The sequence below is a fragment of the Oncorhynchus gorbuscha genome, linkage group LG09, assembly GCF_021184085.1.
Source record: "Oncorhynchus gorbuscha isolate QuinsamMale2020 ecotype Even-year linkage group LG09, OgorEven_v1.0, whole genome shotgun sequence".
In the NCBI taxonomy this organism is placed as follows: domain Eukaryota; kingdom Metazoa; phylum Chordata; class Actinopteri; order Salmoniformes; family Salmonidae; genus Oncorhynchus; species Oncorhynchus gorbuscha.
This window is the reverse complement of record NC_060181.1, coordinates 12,654,216-12,672,711: the sequence shown is the minus strand read 5'-3', so window position 1 is coordinate 12,672,711 and position 18,496 is coordinate 12,654,216. Positions and strand designations below refer to the sequence as shown.

The 18,496-nt window shown below is 47.2% G+C and overlaps 1 protein-coding gene across 3 annotated transcripts in view; it reads left to right on the top strand.

The window, feature by feature from the left end:
* The window catches only part of LOC124043178 (ataxin-1-like), a 206,055-nt gene extending 188,526 nt beyond the window's left edge, over positions 1–17,529 (top strand). For all 3 annotated transcript variants that reach the window (XM_046361455.1, XM_046361456.1, XM_046361458.1), the window contains 2 exons: positions 1–2,166; positions 13,298–17,529. The exon at positions 1–2,166 is cut by the window's left edge and continues 268 nt beyond it. In XM_046361455.1, coding sequence (XP_046217411.1) covers positions 277–2,166; positions 13,298–13,891 — 2,484 coding nt within the window. In that variant the 5' untranslated portion in view covers positions 1–276 and the 3' untranslated portion in view covers positions 13,892–17,529. The remainder of the gene's footprint in view (positions 2,167–13,297) is intronic.
* Positions 17,530–18,496: the final 967 nt, after the last annotated feature.

The following is an 18,496-nucleotide window of genomic DNA, read 5'->3' as shown; positions in this document are numbered from 1 at the left end:
GTCTCCTGGTCCTACCCACCCATACAACCAGCAGGAGGGCCTACTCTGTCAACGAGGAAAACCAGGCCAAGGAGAGAGAGAGAGAGAGAGAGAGAGAGAGAGAGAGAGAGAGAGAGAGAGGGAGCGAGCCAAAGATGGGAATGAAAGAGAATGTGAACGAGGCAGAGACATAAGAACTAGAGAGTTAGTGTGGAAAGAGAGACAGGCACACTTGTTGTTGCCGTGGGAGCAACGCGTGTCTATGTGACAGAAAGTCTAGAGACAAAAGACAACAGTATGAAGTCCAACCATGAGCGCAGCAACGAGTGTCTGCCCCCCAAGAAGAGAGATTTCCCAGCCAGCACTGCAGATGAGAGGCCCCTGTTGATGGCGCCCGCCTGCGAGACCCAGCGAGGAGAGAACCTGACATGGCTGGCCAGTGTAGCTGGCGGGCACAACAGAGACATTAGTGGAGGTAACGGGGATGGCGGTAGAGGTGGGCAGCGTACCAGCACTCCCTGTGAGTCTGACGTGCCCCAGTACAAACCACTATGCTCCACCATCACCACACACTCAGACTTCCTGGTCCCTTCCTCCATCTGTTCCTCCTCTTCATCACATCAGTCCAGAGTGGTGACCACATCGCTCCCTGCCATGTACAGCTCTCCTCTGTCCCCACCAGGGGGGACCATCCACTACACCCAGCTTCCCCACAACCTTCAGGTCATCAGTTCCCCTTACCCAGGCCCCTACGCTGGCTACCTCTCCTCCCAGCGCCCCCCTCTACCCACCTCCACATCCCAACGCTCCCACCCTGACCCCTACCCCAACACCACCATCACCTCCAAGCTGAACCAGCACCACTCTGTGGGTCCAGGTCGCCCCCCACCCCAGTCCCTACCCCCAGGCCTGGCTATATCGGACACTGGCCCCCAGTACGTCCAGCTCTCTGGTTCCTCTCAGAACGTGGCCCCCCGGACTGCCCCCTTGCCCCACGGAGGGACCCACCACCTGCACCACGACCCCCACCACACCCTGGCCTTCAGCGGGGGCTCCCAGGTGCTGGTACAGTATGCGGGCTCCGGCTCCGAGGAGCCCCTGACTAAGAGAGAGGAGGGCCTGCCCAGGGAACTGCACAACGGAGAGCTGGAGAAGAGAGGCCGCTTTGAGAGGAAGGAAAGCAAAGGAGCCCCATCATCATCCTCCTCTTCTTCCTCCTCTTCCTCCCATCACCAGCTCCACCAGCAACAGAGCTCCCACCATCACTATGAGACCTATACCTCCCATGATGCCTCAGGCCTACGGACCTCTCTCATGCTTGTCCCCAACAGTCACGGAGGACAAGACCACCAGAGTCCCGAAAAACTACCCCTCTCCTCTGCCTTGCACCCAGAGAAAGGCAGCCTCCTCCTGGGTAAACCTGTGTACCGCACCTCCTCCTCCACGTTCACCTTCCCCCCTGCGCTCAATGTGGATAGTCTTAAGGCAGCCGTCAGCTCCCTGTCTCCCCACACTCACACAGTCATCCAGCCCACACACAATGCCAGCGATGCATCGCCCATCTCCCAAGGCCAACTCTCCACCAACTTCTACCAGACTGGCCCAGGTGGGCAGCCCATCATCGGCTATCTGTCTGGGGGTGCAGGGGGGCAACAGTACCACACCAGTCTGTCCCAGCACCTGCTCATCCCCGTCAGTGGGGCCGGAGCCACCAGCCTGGAGGCTGGCCATACTGCCCACATAGCCACCACAAGTCAACCACAGCCCTTCCCTGCCACACTCTCCCACGCCTACGTCGCCACCACCACCACCACCACCACCACTAACCCCAGAGAGGAGCATCTATTTGAGGTCCCGGCCCCCTACCCTCCTCTGTCCTACCCTGCTGGGGCTGGGGGGAGCATGGTCCAGGCCCAGCTACACCTCCCGGTGGTCCCAACCCCCCAGGCCCCCTCCTCGGCCCCCTCGGGCTCCTCGCTGCCCGCCTACTTCATCAAGGGCTCCATCATCCAGCTGGCGGACGGGGAGCTGAAGCATGTGGAGGACCTGAAGACGGAGGACTTCATCCACAGCGCTGAGATCAGCAGCGAGCTGAAGATAGACTCGTCCACCGTAGAACGCATCGACGACAGCCACACACCCAACTTTGCCATCGTACAGTTCTCCGTGGGTGAACACCGCGCTCAGGTAAGAGAACACTTTTGTTTATATAACTTCATCAAAACAAACAAACGCTAAATCATGTTTGTGCATCAGTATAACATTGATATTCACAAGTGGGCAGAGGTGCTAACCAGGGCCTGCGCACGTCAATCAATTATTGAATAACTCCCTGTGTGTTTTATACTAGAGACTATATACTTTATACTGTGGCTGCAACTCAAGCCTCTCTTTCCACCGATATAAAGCCTGCACCCGGGGCTTGTGAAGGCGGTGTTTGTCAACACAGGAGAGGATCCGGACAAGAAATCAAATCAAATCATCTGTAAAACCCAAACTGTTTGAGCGACAAACTAATAAGCATTGAAATGGGAGACTCACGCAAACAACACAAAGGTGTCAGTAATTTTGCTCTATGACCCATACAAGTTTCAGAGGAGTCGTCACCTTTTTGGGTGTGGGTGGGGTGGGGGGGGGTGTACCATACCTCAAACTGTTTTTAAATACAATAGATTCTGTTCCAACAGCCCTGGGCCCAACTCATTGGAATGTCCCCACCCCACGGGCCCAAATATAGGATGGTATCTGTGATTGGGCGTTGCATACTGTTGGCCTATCATATGGACTGGAATTAGGCACCTCTTTCCCATGAATCTGGGAGAGAACAGGCCATGATGATGGTTCAGTGATGTGTTCAGGACAGAGGTTGAATGGTTTAGTCTACTGGAATAGATGAAGGGGGCTGTCAGCTGAGACAGACATTCACATACAAATCTCCCCTCTTTAGGAATTTTTCACAATGAATGAATTTACATTTCATTTTTGTGTCAAATCACCAATTGGTAACCCATCTCATATGGGATTAATTGACGCATAAACGTGTATTATTTGTATGTATTTCCATCTCTGTCATATGAAACCGCTGGCATGTGTGGTGGCATTAGACTGGTGTTTTCCCACTACTTGCATTCTGGGACGCGTGTGTTACCATGTAGCCGTTGCTGCGCTTATAATGTGAGCAAATAACATTTGATCAACATTCTAAACGTTCTGATCTGTTCCATCCGCCTCTTTGTGTTTACAGGCTATTTTAGACAGCAAGTCCACTGGGCATCAGTTGTAGTGTCATGCTGGTGAATGAGGACCCAAAAGCGACTTGGCGAAAACAGAGTATTTAATCCAGAATAAAATTTGTGGTCCTTCTGTAGCTCAGTTGCTAGAGCATGGCGCTTGTAACGCCAGGGTAGTGGGTTCGATCCCCGGGACCACCCATACATAGAATGTATGCACACATGACTGTAAGTCGCTTTGGATAAAAGCGTCTGCTAAATGGCATATATTATTATTATTATTATTATTATTATATTATTATTATTACTTTACAAAACAAAAAGCATAATACTACACGTAAAGACGAGAACAGACTGGAGACTTGATCGAGAACTGCAGGTTGCCTCGGGAAGGCACTTGAACCTAGCAGACTCAGACACCTGCTCACCACGCAGCATCTGAGGGAAACACGACACGACAGGGCAAAACATAGACACAGCACGGTGAATTATAAATGAGGATCCGACAGGGCAGGTACGGGAAACAAGGAGAGAAATAGGGACTCTAATCAGGGAAAAGGATCGGGAACAGGTGTGGGAAGACTAAATGATGATTAGGGGAATAGGAACAGCTGGGAGCAGGAACGGAACGATAGAGAGAAGAGAGAGCGAGAGAGTGAGAGAGGGAGGGGGAGAGAGAGGGATAGAAAGAGGGAAAGAACCTAATAAGACCAGCAGAGGGAAACTAATAGAATGGGAAGCACAGGGACAAGACATGATAATAAATGACAAAACATGACAGTACCCCCACTCACCGAGCGCCTCCTGGCGCACTCGAGGAGGAATCCTGGCGGCAACGGAGGAAATCATCAATGAGTGAACGGTCCAGCACGTCCCGAGACGGAACCCAACTCCTCTCCTCAGGACCGTAACCCTCCCAATCCACTAAGTATTGGTGACCCTGTCCCCGAGAACGCATGTCCATGATCTTATGTACCTTGTAAATAGGTGCGCTCTCGACAAGGACGGGAGGGGGAGGGAAGACGAACGGGGGTGCGAAGAAAGGGCTTAACACAGGAGACATGGAAGACAGGATGGACGCGACGAAGATGTCGCGGAAGAAGCAGTCGCACAGCGACAGGATTGACGACCTGGGAGACACGGAACGGACCAATGAACCGCGGAGTCAACTTACGAGAAGCTGTCGTAAGAGGAAGGTTGCGAGTGGAAAGCCACACTCTCTGGCCGCAACAATACCTAGGACTCTTAATCCTGCGTTTATTGGCGGCTCTCACAGTCTGTGCCCTGTAGCGGCAAAGTGCAGACCTCACCCTCCTCCAGGTGCGCTCACAACGTTGGACAAACGCTTGAGCGGAGGGAACGCTGGACTCGGCAAGCTGGGAAGAGAATAGAGGAGGCTGGTAACCCAGACTACTCTGAAACGGAGATAACCCGGTAGCAGACGAAGGAAGCGAGTTGTGAGCGTATTCTGCCCAGGGGAGCTGTTCTGCCCAAGACGCAGGGTTTCTGAAAGAAAGGCTGCGTAATATGCGACCAATCGTCTGATTGGCCCTCTCTGCTTGACCGTTAGACTGGGGATGAAACCCGGAAGAGAGACTGACGGACGCACCAATCAAACGACAGAACTCCCTCCAAAATTGTGACGTGAATTGCGGGCCTCTGTCTGAAACGGCGTCTAACGGGAGGCCATGAATTCTGAACACATTCTCGATAATGATTTGTGCCGTCTCCTTAGCGGAAGGAAGTTTAGCGAGGGGAATGAAATGTGCCGCCTTAGAGAACCTATCGACAACCGTAAGAATCACAGTCTTCCCCGCAGACAAAGGCAGACCGGTAATGAAGTCTAGGGCGATGTGAGACCATGGTCGAGAAGGAATGGGGAGCGGTCTGAGACGACCGGCAGGAGGAGAGTTACCCGACTTAGTCTGCGCGCAGTCCGAACAAGCAGCCACGAAACGGCGCGTGTCACGCTCCTGAGTCGGCCACCAAAATCGCTGGCGAATAGACGCAAGAGTGCCTCGAACACCGGGATGACCAGCTAACTTGGCAGAGTGAGCCCACTGAAGAACAGCCAGACGAGTGGAAACAGGAACGAAAAGGAGGTTACTAGGACAAGCGCGCGGCGACGCAGTGTGCGTGAGTGCTTGCTTAACCTGTCTTTCAATTCCCCAGACTGTCAACCCGACAACACGCCCATAAGGAAGAATCCCCTCGGGATCAGTAGAAGCCACAGAAGAACTAAACAGACGGGATAAGGCATCAGGCTTGGTGTTCTTGCTACCCGGACGGTAAGAAATCACAAACTCGAAACGAGCGAAAAACAACGCCCAACGAGCTTGACGGGCATTAAGTCGTTTGGCAGAACGGATGTACTCAAGGTTCTTATGGTCTGTCCAAACGACAAAAGGAACGGTCGCCCCTCCAACCACTGTCGCCATTCGCCTAGGGCTAAGCGGATGGCGAGCAGTTCACGGTTACCCACATCATAGTTGCGCTCAGATGGCGACAGGCGATGAGAAAAATAAGCGCAAGGATGAACCTTATCGTCAGACTGGAAGCGCTGGGATAGAATGGCTCCCACGCCTACCTCTGAAGCGTCAACCTCGACAATGAATTGTCTAGTGACGTCAGGAGTAACGAGGATAGGAGCGGACGTAAAACGTTCTTTTAGAAGATCAAAAGCTCCCTGGGCGGAACCGGACCACTTAAAACACGTCTTGACAGAAGTAAGAGCTGTGAGAGGGGCAGCAACTTGACCGAAATTACGAATGAAACGCCGATAGAAATTAGCAAAACCTAAAAAGCGCTGCAACTCGACACGTGACCTTGGAACGGGCCAATCACTGACAGCTTGGACCTTAGCGGAATCCATCTGAATGCCTTCAGCGGAAATAACGGAACCGAGAAAAGTAACGGAGGAGACATGAAAAGAACACTTCTCAGCCTTTACGTAGAGACAATTCTCTAAAAGGCGCTGTAGAACACGTCGAACGTGCTGAACATGAATCTCGAGTGACGGTGAAAAAATCAGGATATCGTCAAGATAGACAAAAACAAAGATGTTCAGCATGTCTCTCAGAACATCATTAACTAATGCCTGAAAAACAGCTGGCGCATTGGCGAGACCAAACGGCAGAACCCGGTACTCAAAATGCCCTAACGGAGTGTTAAACGCCGTTTTCCACTCGTCCCCCTCTCTGATGCGCACGAGATGGTAAGCGTTACGAAGGTCCAACTTAGTAAAGCACCTGGCTCCCTGCAGAATCTCGAAGGCTGATGACATAAGGGGAAGCGGATAACGATTCTTAACCGTTATGTCATTCAGCCCTCGATAATCCACGCAGGGGCGCAGAGTACCGTCCTTCTTCTTAACAAAAAGAACCCCGCCCCGGCCGGAGAGGAAGAAGGCACTATGGTACCGGCGTCAAGAGACACAGATAAATAATCCTCGAGAGCCTTACGTTCGGGAGCCGACAGAGAGTATAGTCTACCCCGAGGAGGAGTGGTCCCCGGAAGGAGATCAATACTACAATCATACGACCGGTGAGGAGGAAGGGAGTTGGCTCGGGACCGACTGAAGACCGTGCGCAGATCATGATATTCCTCCGGCATTCCTGTCAAATCGCCAGGTTCCTCCTGAGAAGTGGGGACAGAAGAAATGGGAGGGATGGCAGACATTAAGCACTTCACATGACAAGATACGTTCCAGGATAGGATAGAATTACAAGACCAATTAATAGAAGGATTATGACATACTAGCCAGGGATGACCCAAAACAACAGGTGTGAAAGGTGAACGAAAAATCAAAAAGAAATAGTCTCACTGTGGTTACCAGATACTGTGAGAGTTAAAGGTAGTGTCTCAAATTTGATACTGGGAAGATGACTACCATCTAAGGCAAACATGGGCGTAGGCTTGTCTAACTGTCTGAAAGGAATGTTATGTTTCCGAACCCATGCTTCGTCCATGAAACAACCCTCAGCCCCAGAGTCAATCAAGGCACTGCATGTAGCACCCGAACCGGTCCAGCGTAGATGGACCGACATAGTAGTACAAGATCTAGATGAAGAGACCTGAGTAGTAGCGCTCACCAGTAGCCCTCCGCTTACTGATGGGCTCTGGCCTCTTACTGGACATGAATTAACAAAATGTCCATCAAATCCGCAATAGAGGCACAGGCGGTTGGTGATCCTCCGTTCCCTCTCCTTAGTCGAGATGCGAATCCCTCCCAGCTGCATGGGCTCAGTCTCAGAGCCAGAGGAGGGAGATGGTTGCGATGCGGAGCAGGGAAACACCGTTGATGCGAGCTCTCTTCCACGAGCCTGGTGACGAAGATCTACCCGTCGTTCTATGCGGATGGCGAGAGCAATCAAAGAGTCCACACTGGAAGGAACCTCCCGAGAGAGAATCTCATCTTTGACCACTGTGTGGAGTCCCTCCAGAAAACGAGCGAGCAGCGCCGGCTCGTTCCAGTCACTAGAGGCAGCAAGAGTACGAAACTCTATAGAGTAATCCGTTATGGATCGATCACCTTGGCATAGGGAAGCCAGGACCCTAGAAGCCTCCCCACCAAAAACTGAACGGTCAAAAACCCGAATCATCTCCTCTTTAAAGTTCTGGTAATTGTTAGAACAATCAGCCCTTGCCTCCCAGATAGCTGTGCCCCACTCTCGGGCCCGGCCAGTAAGGAGTGAAATGACGTAAGCAACCCGAGCTCTCTCTCTAGAGTATGTGTTGGGTTGGAGAGAGAACACAATCTCACACTGGGTGAGAAAGGAGCGGCATTCAGTGGGCTGCCCGGAGTAGCAAGGTGGGTTATTAACCCTAGGTTCTGGAGGCTCGGCAGGCCAGGAAGTAACAGGTGGCACGAGACGAAGACTCTGGAACTGTCCAGAGAGGTCGGAAACCTGAGCGGCCAGGTTCTCCACGGCATGGCGAGCAGCAGACAATTCCTGCTCGTGTCTGCCGAGCATGGCTCCTTGGATCTCGACGGCAGTGTTACGAGCGTCTGTAGTCGCTGGGTCCATTCCTCGGTCGGATCCTTCTGTCATGCTGGTGAATGAGGACCCAAAAGCGACTTGGCGAAAACAGAGTATTTAATCCAGAATAAACTTTACAAAACAAAAAGCATAATACTACACGTAAAGACGAGAACAGACTGGAGACTTGATCGAGAACTGCAGGTTGCCTCGGGAAGGCACTTGAACCTAGCAGACTCAGACACCTGCTCACCACGCAGCATCTGAGGGAAACACGACACGACAGGGCAAAACATAGACACAGCACGGTGAATTATAAATGAGGATCCGACAGGGCAGGTACGGGAAACAAGGAGAGAAATAGGGACTCTAATCAGGGAAAAGGATCGGGAACAGGTGTGGGAAGACTAAATGATGATTAGGGGAATAGGAACAGCTGGGAGCAGGAACGGAACGATAGAGAGAAGAGAGAGCGAGAGAGTGAGAGAGGGAGGGGGAGAGAGAGGGATAGAAAGAGGGAAAGAACCTAATAAGACCAGCAGAGGGAAACTAATAGAATGGGAAGCACAGGGACAAGACATGATAATAAATGACAAAACATGACATGTAGGCTACATGCAGGCTATTTTAGACAGCAAGTCCACTGGGCATCAGTTGTAGGCTACATGCAGGCTATTTTAGACAGCAAGTCCACTGGGCGTCAGTTGTAGGCTACATGCAGGCTATTTTAGACAGCAAGTCCACTGGGCTTCAGTTGTAGGCTACATGCAGGCTATTTTAGACAGCAAGTCCACTGGGCATCAGTTGTAGGCTACATGCAGGCTATTTTAGACAGCAAGTCCACTGGGCATCAGTTGTAGGCTACATGCAGGCTATTTTAGACAGCAAGTCCACTGGGCATCAGTTGTAGGCTACATGCAGGCTATTTTAGACAGCAAGTCCACTGGGCATCAGTTGTAGGCTACATGCAGGCTATTTTAGACAGCAAGTCCACTGGGCGTCAGTTGTAGGCTACATGCAGGCTATTTTAGACAGCAAGTCCACTGGGCTTCAGTTGTAGGCTACATGCAGGATATTTTAGACAGCAAGTCCACTGGGCATCAGTTGTAGGCTACATGCAGGCTATTTTAGACAGCAAGTCCACTGGGCATCAGTTGTAGGCTACATGCAGGCTATTTTAGACAGCAAGTCTACTGGGCGTCAGTTGTAGGCTACATGCAGGCTATTTTAGACAGCAAGTCCACTGGGCGTCAGTTGTAGGCTACATGCAGGCTATTTTAGACAGCAAGTCTACTGGGCGTCAGTTGTAGGCTACATGCAGGCTATTTTAGACCGATGGTCCCACTGTGGCGTCAGTTGTAGGCTACATGCAGGCTATTTTAGACCGATGGTCCCACTGTGGCGTCAGTTGTAGGCTACATGCAGGCTATTTTAGACCGATGGTCCCACTGTGGCGTCAGTTGTAGGCTACATGCAGGATATTGAGCTTCTTGTGTGAATTCTTATATGGATGATAATAAATGGACATATATTTTAGCGGGTGGATGTATTTTTCATTAGGGAAATGATTAAATGTTCAGGGCATGCAATAGGCATAATAAAGTGGTTAGTCACTGACCCCAGCACACATTATGTAATGCAATAGGCATAATAAAGTGGTTAGTCACACTGACCCCAGCACACATTATGTAATGCAATAGGCATAATAAAGTGGTTAGTCACTGACCCCAGCACACATTATGTAATGCAATAGGCATAATAAAGTGGTTAGTCACTGACCCCAGCACACATTATGTAATGCAATAGGCATAATAAAGTGGTTAGTCACTGACCCCAGCACACATTATGTAATGCAATAGGCATAATAAAGTGGTTAGTCACACTGACCCCAGCACACATTATGTAATGCAATAGGCATAATAAAGTGGTTAGTCACTGACCCCAGCACACATTATGTAATGCAATAGGCATAATAAAGTGGTTAGTCACTGACCCCAGCACACATTATGTAATGCAATAGGCATAATAAAGTGGTTAGTCACTGACCCCAGCACACATTATGTAATGCAATAGGCATAATAAAGTGGTTAGTCACTGACCCCAGCACACATTATGTAATGCAATAGGCATAATAAAGTGGTTAGTCACTGACCCCAGCACACATTATGTAATGCAATAGGCATAATAAAGTGGTTAGTCACTGACCCCAGCACACATTATGTAATGCAATAGGCATAATAAAGTGGTTAGTCACTGACCCCAGCACACATTATGTAATGCAATAGGCATAATAAAGTGGTTAGTCACTGACCCCAGCACACATTATGTAATGCAATAGGCATAATAAAGTGGTTAGTCACTGACCCCAGCACACATTATGTAATGCAATAGGCATAATAAAGTGGTTAGTCACTGACCCCAGCACACATTATGTAATGCAATAGGCATAATAAAGTGGTTAGTCACTGACCCCAGCACACATTATGTAATGCAATAGGCATAATAAAGTGGTTAGTCACACTGACCCCAGCACACATTATGTAATGCAATAGGCATAATAAAGTGGTTAGTCACTGACCCCAGCACACATTATGTAATGCAATAGGCATAATAAAGTGGTTAGTCACACTGACCCCAGCACACATTATGTAATGCAATAGGCATAATAAAGTGGTTAGTCACTGACCCCAGCACACATTATACCAGAGACCGCATCGGTTGGAATCCGTGTTTTTCACCCTCGCCCTGTCTTTCTAACACTGATCTCGCTCTTAAATAAAACCTTCAAACGAATTACAAAGGTTAAAAAAAATACTGTTAATAAGAGGCTTGTTTGATATAATGCTTGTAATATAATGATACAGTATAATGACCGTAGAGGCCGTTATGCCGTTTAGCAGTGGGAGGACATTAACACACACGGGTGCAGAAAAGTGCCAGATTCTTCAATGATAATGACCAAATCATTGTCTCGTGATTAAAGAGACCAGGTTGGCCCGAAACGAGTGGGAATGGTGAATTCAACTGTTTAACAAGCTGCTCAAAAAGCTGTCAATCAACTGATGGCCCAAATCAGCTCATCAACTCAGCCAGGGGAACACAAACAGTAGCCTATGACGGGTTTCCACACCTTTCATTATGTGCCAATGGACAGGCTAACGGGCAGCCTACAGAATGTAGCCTGTTGGAATATCATCAGATAACACAGGGTTCACCCGCACAGCTGATCTCCATAGCAACCATTATTGGTCCCACTAATAGCCACACCTTTAGTCTCACCTGCAACCAAATTCTTTTAAGATGGGTTCGTTCTCTGATTGGTGTTGTCATGGGAACAACTTAGTACTTTTTGAACAGGTATCTTCTTCACAAACATTCAGTACAATTGAAATAAAGTATTTTATTGTTTACCAAAGCAAATCTACTGTGGCAATTAACCCGACACTTTGTATAAAAGGAAAATAATGTTTAATTTTTTTAGTTGATTCCCATTTATGTAATCCATTAAATACAACTGTATATGAAATTGTCTGTTATACCTGGACTGTCCATATTGTAAATGTGCCATTCATGCGCCATTTGCACTAAATTCTGTAGTCTGCCTCACTATTCTCAATTGAATATTGTCTTTACATCTGCTTTTATAGGCCTATATGATTAGTGTTGATAGACTATAGTTTAGGTGTTGTCTCCTATATGATTAGTGTTGATAGACTATAGTTTAGGTGTTGTCTCCTATATGATTAGTGTTGATAGACTATAGTTTAGGTGTTGTCTCCTATATGATTAGTGTTGATAGACTATAGTTTAGGTGTTGTCTCCTATATGATTAGTGTTGATAGACTATAGTTTAGGTGTTGTCTCCTATATGATTAGTGTTGATAGACTATAGTTTAGGTGTTGTCTCCTATATGATTAGTGTTGATAGACTATAGTTTAGGTGTTGTCTCCTATATGATTAGTGTTGATAGACTATAGTTTAGGTGTTGTCTCCTATATGATTAGTGTTGATAGACTATAGTTTAGGTGTTGTCTCCTATATGATTAGTGTTGATAGACTATAGTTTAGGTGTTGTCTCCTATATGATTAGTGTTGATAGACTATAGTTTAGGTGTTGTCTCCTATATGATTAGTGTTGATAGACTATAGTTTAGGTGTTGTCTCCTATATGATTAGTGTTGATAGACTATAGTTTAGGTGTTGTCTCCTATATGATTAGTGTTGATAGACTATAGTTTAGGTGTTGTCTTGTCTCCTATATGATTAGTGTTGATAGACTATAGTTTAGGTGTTGTCTCCTATATGATTAGTGTTGATAGACTATAGTTTAGGTGTTGTCTCCTATATGATTAGTGTTGATAGACTATAGTTTAGGTGTTGTCTCCTATATGATTAGTGTTGATAGACTATAGTTTAGGTGTTGTCTCCTATATGATTACTGTGGATAGACTATAGTTTAGGTGTTGTCTCCTATATGATTAGTGTTGATAGACTATAGTTTAGGTGTTGTCTCCTATATGATTAGTGTTGATAGACTATAGTTTAGGTGTTGTCTCCTATATGATTAGTGTTGATAGACTATAGTTTAGGTGTTGTCTCCTATATGATTAGTGTTGATAGACTATAGTTTAGGTGTTGTCTCCTATATGATTAGTGTTGATAGACTATAGTTTAGGTGTTGTCTCCTATATGATTAGTGTTGATAGACTATAGTTTAGGTGTTGTCTCCTATATGATTAGCTTTGATAGGTGACAGTAGGCTATAGTTTAGGTGTTGTCTCCTATATGATTAGTTTTGATAGGTGACAGTAGGCTATAGTTTAGGTGTTGTCTCCTATATGATTAGCTTTGATAGGTGACAGTAGGCTATAGTTTAGGTGTTGTCTCCTATATGATTAGCTTTGATAGGTGACAGTAGGCTATAGTTTAGGTGTTGTCTCCTATATGTTTAGCTTTGATAGGTGACAGTAGGCTATAGTTTAGGTGTTGTCTCCTATATGATTAGTTTTGATAGGCTATAGTTTAGGTGTTGTCTCCTATATGATTGGTTTTGATAGTCTGTTCTCTCTCTCCTCTCCTCTCAATCTATTTTATTATCTCTCCCACAGGTGAGTGTGGAGGTGCAGCTGGAGTATCCCTTCTTCGTATTCGGCCAGGGCTGGTCGTCGTGCTGCCCGGACCGGACCACTCAGCTGTTAGAACTACCCTGCACCAAGCTCTCAGTGGGGGACGTCTGCATCTCCCTCACCCTGAAGAACCTGAGGAACGGCTCCCTGAAGAAGACCCAGCAGACCCAGAACCAGGCCATGGAAATCACTACTAGCTGCAACATGGGCTCCATCCACGGGCCCCTCAAACCCTCTAGGTCTTCCCGGGGTGGAAGGGGGTCAGCCAGGCACGGGGAGCAGGAGAACGGGGTGGGCCATAGAGGCTCCAGTGGGGGAATGGTGGTTGAAGGTGTTCAGTTCGCCTCAGAGAATGGCGTCGGAGGGGGGGCCAACTTGAAAGGAGGCCAGCCTGGAGAATCAGAATCCAGTAGGGTCGCCGCCAAGCCGGCGAGCCGCAAGAGGAGGTGGTCGGCCCCCGAGGGCCGTCAGGTGGAGAGGAGCGAGGAGGTGCCCCAGTTGACTCTACCCAAGCCTTCCTTTATCACTCAGGGGGTAAAAATCAGCATCGAAGGCAGGTCAAATATAGGCAAGTAGTGAAGGCAGGAGATTTAAACAAGACTGTTCATTCAAATAGGGATTGGAGGAGAGATGGAAAAAAAGAAATGCCCTCATAAATGTTTTATTTTAACGACTTTGTTTTAGATTGTTTCCTGTTTATATTTTCTATCTGGATTACTGTAGGCTACATTTGACCCATGTTATCACCTTACATTAAGTCCATGTTAAAATAACATTGTAGTTGATGCGTTCGGCATAACGTAAACGAGCAAACGGTGCAATTGCTTTGGGATTTGTCAACAAATCTCTGGGCAAGGCGTTTTGTGAAGTATAGTACGTGTTTTATTGGTGGGTTTGTGGCATGCAAGAGCGCTGCTTGATACCTCTCTGGTCATTAGATGGCTGCAGGTGGACAACTGAATGAAATATGTAAGTTAGCTTTCCTATAGGGCCTAGGAGATGACTAAGCTGCCATAATGTAGACCGCTGAGTGATATCACTTCCTGGTAGAGGACACTATTGACAAGAGTGTTCAGGATGTCTGGACGGAATCACTCTCCACGCCACCCGTTGCCGTGGTGGCAGACTGAGTTGATATGATGTCATCTATCCCGAGCGACTCAAGACGTCTTTAGATAAAACACAGTAAAAAAAAGGACTTTAACAAATTCAAACCCTCGTAAATAGAAGAGGAGGTATAATAACACCTTTATGTCTCTCTGACAAAAGGAACTACACATCTAATCCTAAACAAGGGGTCACCAGATGCCTCGACACTCATCCACCTAGACCACTCAGCTAGGTGATGTCACCCAGCAGGGCCAGACCAGCCAGGCGAGGTCATCAGGTCGCGCCACTGGGCCACCATAAAGAGAGAACTCTTCTTTCCTTTGTTATGTTTGGGTGACAGTGGAGTCATTTTGTTATTATTCTTGAAATGTTCTGAGTTGATAATGATATATTTAAATGATTGTCTAAAACTTTGAGGTCAGGGGTCACATACTGTATGTATAATTTGATCCAGGGTGGTTAAGTAAAATGTTTATGTTATTCCTTTATACCCGACATACATTTCCATTCACACTGAGTTGATGAACTATGGGATTATTCAGAGGAAGATGATGTTTACTTGGTGCAACCTTTTCCTTTACATTTTTATGGCAGAAAGAAAGAGCTTATGTCTCAAATGGTCCCCTATACCCTATATAGTGCACTTCTTTTACTAAGGCTCCTATCCTTATGGGCCCTCGTCAAAAGTAGTGCACTGTATAGGGAATAGGGGCCGTTTGGAACGCAGTCAGAGAGTCACTGTTGAGTCTTTAGAGAGAGACAGCATGTTGTCTTGAAGCACTTGCATTTGCACACCTGTCACACTCACCAACTGATGATAACACAACTATTATTATTATTGTTATTGTTATTGTTGGTCTCTCTTCATTAACACAGTACTGTATGTTTTTGTTATTTTACCTTGAGGAAGAAGTAGAACTCTGTGACAGCAGGACTTTAGAACAGTGAAGGGGTCATGATGATGTCATAGAGGAATGATGATGCCATGGGGTCACCAAGTCACTTGACCTGACAGGGATGAATGTGACAGGTGATGAAGCGAGTGCCAGTTAGGAGAGGGAAAGAAAGTGAGAAAGAAAACAGAGGAATATAGAGGACGATATGAAAGCAGAAGAGTGTTTTTTTTGTGTTAAGGCACTTTACTCCAATCAGAACATGCTCTTCAAATTATGGGTGTGGTCAAAAAAAAAAGACACATAACTGCCTTTTCAAGGAAATCAAAAATGTCAATCAAGTCCAAAAGGAGATTGGACAAAGGATGGGAATAGGTAGGAACTATGTACAGGTATGTTGTGGACGAGACTGAGAGAGTTATAGATGCTCTGGACACGGGAGTTTTGACGTGTGTCATATACATAATGTATGTACGGGAAGTGTGCATGAATGTAGGTATGTGTAAATACACACACACCAGAGGAGGCTGGTGGGCGTAGCTATAGGAGGACGTATTCATTGTAATGGCTGGAATGGTATAGATGGAACGGGGTCAAACACACTGTTTCCAGGTGTTTGATGTGTTTGGTACCATTGCATTGATTCCCTTCCAGCCATTACAATGAGCCCATCCTCCTATAGCTCCTCCCACCAGCCTCCTCTGACACACACTCACACAAACACACACGGAATACAGTACCTGCACAGACAGGTGAGGGAGGACTGTATGTATTTCATACTTGTTGATATACGTTTAATGTGTATCCAAATACGTTTGTTGCATAGATGTTTCCCCTTGATGATATAGAGAAGCAAATATATTTGAGTAGGAAACTAAGACGATAGTGATTCTCAGTGGTGTGTGTGTGTGTGTGTGTGTGTGTGTGTGTGTGTGTGTGTGTGTGTGTGTGTGTGTGTGTGTGTGTGTGTGTGTGTGTGTGTGTGTGTGTGTGTGTGTGTGTGTGTGTGTGTGTGTGTGTGTGTGTGTGTGTGTGTGTGTTTGTAAATGTGTATAGAAATATCATATAAGTTAATTTGATATATCCCATGTTAAATGTCCAGGGTTCCTGTTTTTGGAGTTCTACTTAAGAGAATCTTGCAATTTGCACATCTGGAGAGGTTGTCAGTTGGGTGACATGACTTTTTGGTTGTGTCCGAAATGGCCCCCTTTTCCCTACATAGTGCACTGACCAAATGTAGTGCACTATATAGGGAATAGAATGCCATTTCAGATACACCTATGTTTTCAGCCAGGTTGCACACACAAACACACACACTCACACAAACACACAGTGAGCTGAAGCCATAGAGATAGGTAGAGGACTCGTCTTTGTATCTGTGCCATTATAGTGTCTCTGACAGCCTCAATGGCGCTGTCGTTGCTTTCTCCATTTTAAAGTAGTCAATTGTCGTCTTCACTATTGGCTGGTCCCTCCTGATGACCCAGTTGGACATGACTCCAACAGGGTCACCAGGGGGGGGGATCATTCAATGAAGTTGGAAGTCCCACCCAGTTGACTACATTAAAATGTTGGAATCCCTCAATGGCGCTACCCATGCTAATACTACCTTTTGGCCACTAGAGGCCTCTATCATTCTCTATGGCTGAAACCCCATTTTACTGAAATGTAGCAGTTCCTTAACAAGTGCGCTCCCTGCTGATTGGCTCTGACAATCTTGACTCTGCTCCTCATTGGACAACTACACTGTCAATCACATCTGTGGCACATCCAAGTCCCACCCACTTGTTGGGGGTTTGGATGAGAGACAGTGTGGAGGTATGTCGGTCGGTCTTGGAGCCGGGGGCGGGGCCACCAGCAGGTACACCTGTTGAGCTCTCTGATTGAACTAGATTTTCAGGTGTGTTTAGGTGGTAGAAGATATGGCAGAGTAGGAGAAGTATGTAGAAGTTGCTTCTAGCCACTGGTGTAGGTTCAGATGTTTAGTTCATCCCCCTAAAGGTTCGTGTTAGGTGTGAGTGTAGGGGAATCTGATCCTAGATCTGTGGTTAAGAGGAACTCTTACCTGGAGGGCGGGTGCGGGTGATGGACGGATGGATGGATGGTAAAGTCAGATGGATGGTGGTGGCGGTGGTGGGGAGTGAGTAGACACCCTGTATAAGATTTGAAAATGCTTTATTGTTTTTAATAAAACAGGGTTTCTCAGATCAACACCATGGCAGTGCATCTTCATTGTTTATTTTATAACATTCTTTGACTATGTTGTCTAGAGCTAGTTTCTGTGTGTGTGCGTGTGCGTGTGCGTGTGCGTGTGTGTGTGTGTGTGTGTGCGTGTGTGTGCGTGCGTGTGTTTCTGAGAATGTGTGAGTCTTTTTGTAAGGACAGGATGGCTATAATGTTTGTTTTTTGCTTCTAGAGCTTCACCTTGGTAAAATAGCAGATATTTAACCATTACATATATGGCTTTGCATTCATACACATTGAACCAAAATGAGACCCGAGTTAAGTCTTGTTCTAACTGACTAACCCCTACCTAAATGGGACAATTCAGTAAAACAACGACACACACTTACACCCCTCACCAATCAAACCCTTTCAGATGGGGGGTGAAGCTGTGTCTCTAGAGATGGGGGGTGAAGCTGTGTCTCTAGAGATGGGGGGTGAAGCTGTGTCTCTAGAGATGGGGTGAAGCTGTGTCTCTAGAGATGGGGGTGAAGCTGTGTCTCTAGAGATGGGGGTGAAGCTGTGTCTCTAGAGATGGGGGTGAAGCTGTGTCTCTAGAGATGGGGTGAAGCTGTGTCTAGAGAGATGGGGGTGAAGCTGTGTCTAGAGATGGGGGTGAAGCTGTGTTTCTAGAGATGGGGGTGAAGCTGTGTCTCTAGAGATGGGGGTGAAGCTGTGTCTAGAGAGATGGGGGTGACGCTGTGTCTCTAGAGATGGGGTGAAGCTGTGTCTCTAGAGATGGGGGTGAAGCTGTGTCTAGAGAGATGGGGGTGACGCTGTGTCTCTAGAGATGGGGTGAAGCTGTGTCTCTAGAGATGGGGGTGAAGCTGTGTGTCTAGAGATGGGGGTGAAGCTGTGTCTCTAGAGATCGGGTGAAGCTGTGTCTCTATAGATGGGGGTGAAGCTGTGTCTCTAGAGATGGGGGTGAAGCTGTGTTTCTAGAGATGGGGGTGAA